The sequence below is a fragment of the Phytophthora infestans genome, genomic scaffold (assembly GCF_000142945.1).
Source record: "Phytophthora infestans T30-4 supercont1.30 genomic scaffold, whole genome shotgun sequence".
Lineage (NCBI taxonomy): Eukaryota > Oomycota > Peronosporomycetes > Peronosporales > Peronosporaceae > Phytophthora > Phytophthora infestans.
The window spans coordinates 684,889-694,156 of record NW_003303729.1 but is presented as its reverse complement, the minus strand read 5'-3'; the positions used below and the strand labels follow the sequence as shown (position 1 = coordinate 694,156).

Genomic DNA, 9,268 nt, shown 5'->3' with positions numbered 1-9,268 from the left:
TGGTCGTTCGGCGGGAGCTCCAACTGCTCGACCACCGGCTCGGGTGACGGGAGCCTCGACTGCTCGACCGCCGTGTTGCATTGCGGGAACCCATGCTCGACCGCCATATTGTGCTGCGGGAACTCATGCTCGACCGCTGTGGTGCGCCGCGGGAACCCATGCTCGACCGCAGTTGTGCGCTGCGGGAACCCATGCTCGATCGCTTGCTCGTATTGCGGGAGCCCCTGCTCGACCGCCATCGTGTTCTTGCCCTCGCCTCGCGGCGAGGAGTCTTCGTGCAACAGCACTGCGCAAGCCGTGCAGAGAGGGCCATCGCTCACTCTGTGTCCAGCCTGCGTCGTGGACGACCGGTCCACGACGGTGACGTGGGGCCAGTCCTTCTGGGCAACCAGGAGGTGGGTGAACACCTCGCTCACGTCGAAACCGCTGCGGTGTTTAACCGAGCGGGCCAACCAGTCAATCTCTGGTTGATACCGTGACAACCACGGGATGCCCAGGATGCAATCGAATGCGTAGTTCATCTCAATCACGAGGAAGTCGTCATTGCTGCGAAAGCCGTCGAAAGTGTACGGCAACGTAATCTCGCGCCGCGCGACGTGGCGCGGCTTTCCGTCAGCAAGCTTGACTACAACCTGTCCGCGACCGTTGCGGACAGCGATTTCGCTGGGTAGCGTCGACAAACACGACTCACGGAAGAAGTTGTTTGTCGCTCCTGAGTCCACAAGCGCGCGTAGTGGACGTCGGGCGCCGGCGACATGGAGGCTGATGATGATCAGTCTTGAGTCGCCCGACGCTGTGGTGGCATTGAAGTGTGCGTGTAGCACGCGAGGGCTAGAAGGTTGGGTTGCCACCGGGGGACCCGGACCTCCATTCCAGCCAGTACCTACTGGCCCTGACCGTTTTTTGGCTGATCGGTAGGAGAGGCATCGACAGTATACGTGAGCACTGGCGCGGGCGCGCGGCACTCAGCCGCGCGATGTCCAACCTTCCGACAGCGGAAGCAAGTGAGGGATCGACTGGGACGACCACCATTCGCGCGAGGGACTGCGCGACGGCGGTTGTTCGACGCGTCAATCGCGTCGATCTCCATCGGCTCCGGAGCTGACTCTTGAGCTACCGCGGGCATTGCCCGCGCGTACGACGCCGCCACTACGTAGTCTTCACGAAGTGCGAGAGCAATGCCTCCTCGAGTGAGGAGGGTTCCGCTCGAGTCAGACAGTATCGCGTCATGCCTTCACGCATGCCAAACACGAAGACGTGGACTTGAGATGCCATGTCAATCGGATTGGTGACGATGCAGGACGCGAGGTGGCGTGTCTTCTGGACGTAGTCGCGCATGGTCATCTTGCCTTGTCGCAGAGCGAAGAACTCTGCGCGCACTCGGGACTCGTCTTGTGGAGGCTCTAAGGCGAGACAAAGATCACTCTGGAGGGCCTCCAGGGTGGAGAACGCATCGTTGTTTACGACCAGTTTGCCGAGTGCCCACTCCTTGGCTTTCCCGGCCAGTCGGGAAAGTAAGAAGTTAACTTTCGCTCCTTGCGCCTCGATCATCCTCGAGGCGATAGCGATGTCGACTTCGCGAAACCAGCGATTCAACGGAAGGCGATTCGCTCCTTCACCGGAGTAGGCTGACGTTTCCAACTTGACGATGTCATTCCTCGAGGAACGCGAGGGAGTTGTCGCTCGCCGATTCGCGTCGGCGAGCTCGCGTTCCATGAACTCTTGAGCTGCTTGACGTTGTTGATCGGGAGTCGCTGAGCTCAGCAGCGACGCGACAACAGCCTCACCGGACACCGCCGCAAGGCGGTGAAAGGCTTTCCACTCGACACGAGTGAGATGAGGGAAAGCAGCATGCTCCAGGGTTGGCCCTGAAGCTTCAGACGTCTGGCCTTGGCTCATTGTGAACTTGGTCATGGGAAGGACTACAAAGTGCTACCAGGTGTAACGGGCCTAGAGTGTCCGTTACTAGCTTACACGTAATAATGAGGAAGCGTGCAAGTTCCGCGATAGTGAAACCAAGTGCTTAGTCTGAAGGAAAATCAACTCTGTTTTTATTTAGGTCCAGGGCAGCTTGCCCTGACCACTCAAATACACGTCAAACCCTTATTGGCTGATAATGGGTCTGGCTCCCCATATATCAACCAATAGGATGACGGCAGTTCAGCACACGCTAGCCATGTGCTGCTGCACCTACTTTTGTAATATAAATCTACCTACTTATGTAATGGCGTGGCCCACTACAGAGGAGGTGGCATAGCATGGCGGCTCGACGGCAAACACTCACGGCTCAGTCGACTGCAGAAGCAGAGTATGTAGCCGCTTACGAGGCAACCATGGAAGGCCGTGAGATTATGAATATGTTGGACGAAGTACTGCCGCAGGTTGATAATGCAATCAAGCTAATGACAACAGTGCAGCGATTGCACTCGCGACGGCTCCAGCTTATAGACTCAAAACACGTCACATAGAGCTGCGATAACATTAAGTACATGATCAAGCGAGAAAAAAGCTTGTCATGTGTGCAAAACGGACGGCAATGACAATCCCGCTGATATGGTTACGAAGGTTTTGCCACGAAATAGCCTGTCCAAGTATCGGTCGCAAATCGGAATGGACACGAAACTGCCATCGGCAGTGGTTGGCAGTTTAATAACCACCAGTAATAGGGCTAACCCTATTGCTGCCGTTGCATCTAAAACCCTGCATTGCAAGTGCTTTTAACGTTCACCGCTACCCCCGCGACGATTGTGTAACGTTATCTGGGGTTTTCCGAAGCGATAGCGATGAGATAGCGATATGTGTTTTGATTGGTTAAATAAATTATCCATCCGGATTGGTTAACATAGCGTAGTTGACCAGTCACGAAGGACTCGTGCTTCACGCGTCCACGTACACCGGCTACGCCTTGTGCATCCTAAGCCACGGCGACAACTGCTACTGAGCAGGCATCCGTATACAATTCTCGGGTCCGAGGCTAGACAGTCTCCACGTCGCGGATACGTCTAGACTGGCAGCTAGGGACTGTATCATGATTATTCTTCCTTGCTCGGCTAATTTGCTGTTTTGCAGGCTTCAATTCCTCCTCCAGAAGCACTCGACAGCAACCCAGACAGCTCCAAATACTTCGAGATGGTCAGTAAGAAGGCTGCATCACCGCCGCGGACGGCATTCTAGCCAATATCGGTATCCGCGTCGGCGCTCTGGGGCACGTAAGTCCAGAAACCCGGCTAGCGAGCACCTCTCGCTCTGGCCCTGACGCAACAAGCACCAGCAGAGATCAGTGTAAGGTATCTTCGTAATCTTTTTCTGCTGGAAAAACTAACAAGCTCAACAGCTACCAGCAGCTCTTTCTTCAGTTTGATCACTTCCGACCCAATCGATGGTGAGTTTTACCTGACAGTTTATATTAGTGAGGCGGGGACAGGTGATAACACTGACGGTAATGATGTATTTTCGAACTACTGCGTAAAATTCACTTTGGTTTTCGTTCATGTAACAATATACCGGAATGTTACCTGCCTTCCTCGTCACTGCTATCACTTTGCTCACTGGAAACGTTGTCATCGTTCTCTTCGTAGTTTTCGCTGACAAACAAAGTATCACGAATAATATCGGAGGCTAACGAACAGCGTCGCGTGGTGACTACATTTCCGCTTTCTAAAAATATCACGATCGGACTGCTATACACCCGATCCACTTCCTAGCCAAAGCCCCCACGAACGGCTATTTAGTTCGTCGTTTTGCCCACCAGTCTAATGCATCAGTAGTAACGGGAATTCCATGTGCATCTCTTAAATATTGCCGGACCTGAGACTCGCACTCGTCTTTCAGCATATCATCGGCAACACTGATCGGTTCTTCCACATACTCGTCCATCCCACCACTAAATACGTCTGTTAGCCAAGCAATAATTTGCCTCGTTGTATCGGACTGGGGTATTAAATAGTTTTCTACCTGCGCAGCCTAGTTGTCGCCGGGTTTGTTTGTATTCATCGCTTTTGCAATCACCAAAACGGCATCTTTGAATCGAGATGCAGCAACTTTAGATTCGCCATGACTTAAGAGTTTCAGCTCGGCTGACCTTGGATCCAGCGCGGAAATCCACAGCAGCTCCGGCGGTAAGCTATTCTTAAACCGCTTGGAAAAGAGCTCAATGTACGTGTTTCTGACTGAATGCATCAATGTCTCCACTCAAGTACCAAATTCTTCGTTGGCAACAGATCGAATGATCGGATCAAAAATATTGGTGTTGTTTAGGTTCCTCTCGATTGGCCGAAGTACTGGAACCGCAATTACTAATGTAGGGTACTTCTGTCCTCCCAAACCATCGGTAGCTTTGGCGAAAGGCTCAAGTAAGGCGACTAAGCACCGAATCGTCAGCCAATCCTCAGCCGTTGGCAGATTTGTCGAGTCAACACTTACGATCGCGCAAAAGATTCGCCATTCGAGTACTAGAGCAGCTATGGATCCATTTCTGCCGCCGATTTCAATGATGTGGTCTCAGGGAATGTCTTCCGCAGCCGATGACCGTCCCGAAGAAGTACTTCGAGCTCAGGATGATCATAGAGCGATGGGTTCAGTAGTGCACACGTTTGCGCTGCGCGGTCAGCCGCCCAGCCGATCATTTAACGAGTTATAATCAAGTAGTCCGTCAATTCGTACCCGTCTTACCTTGATGGCGCCGACGATACGGACGCTCGGCAGACTGGGATCTGTTCCGGGACTCTAACAAGACACGATCACGACGTTGTTGCTGAAGTAACCCCCATGAATAGACCTTGTCGTGATGAAGAAGCTGCGAAACGTCCGACACGCAAGCGTCTTGATTCTCGCGGTCTTGTAGGACCCTATAAACGCCTGTTTGTGGGTCCTAGTGGTCACGAAGTATGTGAAGCTACTTCACCAGCAGATACTCCAGCAAAACAAACAAGTACGCCGCAGCGCGGATCAAGTTTGCGCAATCGGGATGTTGATACTACGGCTAGTGCTCGCCGCAAGCATGTTGAAAAGCCTCCCGCCAGTGCAACGCGTCAAAGGGGTATGGACAGTGTTCAGCGCCCACACTCAAATTAAACACCTAGTAATTCCGGCCGTGGTCACAGTGACAATACTCCCAGCAGCTCTCAGCGTGGACGTTGCCACAAATCACTAAACAGCTCTTGATCAAGACGCCGTAGCAGGATACGAGCAGTGTGCAACGTGGTGGTAGAAATGTGTCATCTCATTCAGTGTTGGCCTCAACGCCGCATTTATTGCAAATGGCGCACCTGGCATGTTCAGAGCGCAAGTCGTCTATATGTATGTGGCTACAGTCATCCTGGCAAACAAGCTGGATGAAACGCCAGTTTTGCGGCTTACCCATTTTGTGCATGTTGAACAAGATTCGTCGTGGACTTGATAGCATTGCGTTTGAAAAGTACAGTACAGCGCATGTAACCAAACACATGAAGACACGCCATCTTAAGGAGCTCAAACAAGCAACAGAAGAAGGAGAATCTCGTCGGAGAAACAAAACCCAGATTTTGGTGCACACAAAGCAAAAAAACAATGCCTACAATGTCGGGCTACCAAGAAGCAGCAACAGTGGAGGAGCAATCAAGGGCTGATGATCTAGCTTGGATCTGGGTTGCTAAGTCAATGCGTCCGTTTTCGATCACTAGCGACAAATACTTTTGCAAGTACCCACGATACCTCAACTCAGTGTGCGGCCGGGCTAATGTCATCAAACCATGGAAGACCCACGAACGTGTTGGAAGTAATAGCCGCTGAACTTCGCGAAACTTAAAGGAGAAATTCGCTGCTGAATGCCATTATTACTCTGCGTCAGGTGATATTTGGACATCCAGAAGCAAGCTCAAGTTTATATGCCTTACGCTGCACTATCTCGACACGTTGTTCAAAATGCGCAGTTGGATACTCGAAGTGAAGCTGCTGCCGGGAAAGCACGATACTTACAACATTGTAGACTCATTGAAGAAAAGCACGCTGGAATTGGGTCTACCGGCTAGTAAGTGTGTCTAATTTTTGCGCGATGGCGCCCCACCAGACGTTAAAGCCTGTGGCTTGCTCCATCTCGACTCGATGTCATGATTAGCTCATTGCTTGCACTTAATCGTTGGCTCTGGTATTGTCAAGAAAAAATCTGACAGAACATACAACGAGATGCTAGCGGCAGCAAAGACGGATGGTAAATAAGATGATGCGCTCGAACAGGAGGCTTGCGGAGAAGTGGACAGGTTTATCGCAGAGTCTTGTGAATCTTCTCAGTCAGATTGGATAAGTTACGTGGAGCTGTTGAAAAGTTTCGCAAGCTTGCAGTGTTCTTTAGTCGTTCGGCAAAGGGATCCGATTGCCTGAAAAGCCTTCAAAGTTAAAAACTTCTTCCTAAAACCGACTGTACTACTCGTTGGATTAGCACATACGCCATGCTCTTGCGTATGTTGGAGCTACGCAGTACATTAGCTGCCTTTTTTATCTCGCGGCTAGAACTGGTGAATTTTCTTACCCCACTTCCGCACTGATCGGCGGAATCGAAGAGGCGCTGATAGTGGTATACTTGCGAAGTCTTTTAACGAGACCGGATTTTTTTTTAACGTTATCTACAGCGATAACACGTAACGTTGAAGGCACTACCCTGCAATATGCTTGGTTCTACACTTTTTACTTAACCAAAATGTGAGCTATTATGTGCGAATTATGTGTTTTGCGGAAAATCAAGCATATTACTTGGGTTAACAACAATAATTACAATAGTTATCGGTAAACCCAAGCAATATGATATAATATGCTGCGCGGTGCCGAGTAATACCCAGCATATATGCATGCTATACATTTTACTGTGGGATATTTACCATACAATATCCAAGTAATTTTTCGGCGGCAATAGGGTTAAGGGCTCCGACTTTGGAGGGGCCCGTGTTGAGAATTGACTATGGTTGTGCTCGTTATCGCTGAAGCCCAAGTGAGAGAGACGAACGTTGCATCCACGAAAGACAAGGCTCGGGAACGAAGAGTAACTCGGTGCTACTGAGAGATGGTGACTCCTGTCTCTAGGCATGTTTTTCATAGCGGGTTAGTCTCGAACACGACGTCTGAGAACAGCTCACTCAGAAGAAGAGCAAGCTGCACTAGAAATTAATAGGAAGTTCGTATTTGTGTGTACGTGGATTGCCTGTGTTTTCAGCTCGAGCTTTGCTGCGGATCTGAGTGAGAATAATCCTATGACGAGCGTCTCAGCCCAACCGTCGTTCTTGAAGTACCGGAGTACCCCTGCGTCTCGTGCCCTAAGATGATGAGGCACCGAACCTGGAGATGCTCTCGATGAAGCTCCTACTCAGCCAGTGACCACCGTCATTGACGCGTATCGAAGGCTCTGTCCATTTGACGCTGGAACAACTCTCGTCGGAGAAGAGCACTTGCACGCTGAAGCATGCATCCATGGCCATATTGACCAGCTTGTCTGCCATTTTGCTGTATTCTCGGTAGCGATGCGTCCACGACATCACCTGTAGCTGGTTAGCAGCGCGTTGCGTTTGATAGTAAATCCCTTTGAGATGAGCCGCCTTCGGGGGTACGCACACCCTCTGTTGTCGCAGGATTAGTTGGCTGGGCTCTCCCATAGAACACACCCGCTTTTCTAAATCTGACAGATTAATTCTAAATCTGAAAATAAAATTAAATCTGAACAAACAATGCTACATGTGTGTACCACATTATTGGCACTTATTGATTTGGCGCGATACTCACCAGGAAACAAGCCCGCTTTCCCGCCCAATTGAACACTACCCCGTAGCCACTACACTTCGTTTTAGTATACGAATTGAAAATACGCCCGCTACGGCCCCCACTACCACACAGTTTAACTCATTTTGCAGTCGCGTTGGCGGACCAACGCGCCCAAGTCCGCCATCGAAACCAACGCAGGCTCGTCCTCCCGGTTCTCCACCACGATCGGCTGCAGCAGTGCAGTCGACACCAGAGACCGAGGGTCCGGTATGCTCCGGACCAAGTGAGAGACCTCCACCACCACGGATTGCGACGACACCGCGTCCACCAGTGTCACGTTCGTCCACACCGTCACAGCCTGAGACTTGGCCGTGCGCGGCGCCAGAACCACCTCCGCAGTCTTCAGCCACCTCGCATCGCTCGACTGCAACTCGCCCGACACTTGCCATTCACCACCGTTCTTCACGCGGTGCAGCAGCACGAAGTCGCTCCAACGAGGAACTGCCAGGCTAGCCATGCTCACGCTCTGCACGCCCAGAGCGCCGACCAGCAACGTAGACGCGCGATCCAAAGCCACAGACACCAACTGCCTCGGCGGCAACGATACCGTCTCGCTCACGAATACCATCGAGCGCAGCGCCAAAGACAGGTCCAGGTCGCGACGCCGCCATGAGATCGCAAGCGGACGCACCACCCAAGTCAGCTAATTAGAAATGAATAAATCTAGTTCGTCAAATTAGGTGCTCTTTAATTTAGAAAATTATATCTTAAAAACGGGCGTGTTCTATGGGAGAGCCCAGGTTCGCACTGATGCGTATGATAATGGTCTTGCTTCCGCCAGGGCCCGGGTTTTCCCGATACCTATCATCGAAGTAAACCAGGTAGCATATGCAGGAGGACGCCCTAGCGTGACAATTGCCATCTCAAGACTCTCTGTTTTGTGCGGGATTGACGCGCTCAAGCGCTCGCTGCACTGCGATTGAATGATAAGAGAGTCTGTCGCTGGAGGAATTTGCCACTGTATTGACAAACGTGGCCCACCCCGTGTATCAAGCCAAGGTAAAGAGTCAGAACGCTTGCTTTTACGCTAAAAGATCCTCTTCTATAGCTTGATTCCGCCAGACTTTGCAGCTCCTTGAGCTCATCACACCAAGAGCTCCACTCATTTAAATCTTCAAATAAATTCGATTCCTGTAATGGTATCTACGTTAGCAACGCCGGAGCAATTGTTACACGTCAATGTTACAAATTTACCTTCAGAACGAAGACGGTTCGAGGTTGCGTTTCGTCTCCTTGCTGAAGCTCTTTGAACCCCATCGCTAGAAGACACTGATGTCCGTCAGGATATTGGCCCAGATCATGTGAGATGCTATCCTGCTACTGTGAGATGCTACTTGCTACGGCCTGCCAGTGTCCAGTGCCAGACGTCATTGCCACAGCCCAAGACACTGGCAATACCAGTACTACCGATCCAACCTACAATCCTACGCGTGTCTATGCATGTACTGCATCCCGGCGTACCGGTCTGCAACGCGCTCACGTG

The 9,268-nt window shown here is 51.3% G+C and overlaps 1 protein-coding gene across 1 annotated transcript; it reads right to left on the bottom strand.

The window, feature by feature from the left end:
- Window positions 1-7,858: 7,858 nt before the first annotated feature.
- On the bottom strand, window positions 7,859-9,042 carry PITG_13802 (uncharacterized protein; the record flags this gene model as incomplete). The annotated part of the gene is made up of 2 exons (XM_002899443.1): window positions 7,859-8,428; window positions 8,980-9,042. 2 exons carry the CDS (start codon window positions 9,040-9,042, stop codon window positions 7,859-7,861), a joined length of 633 nt encoding a protein of 210 aa, XP_002899489.1.
- Between the last annotated feature and the right edge of the window lie 226 nt (window positions 9,043-9,268).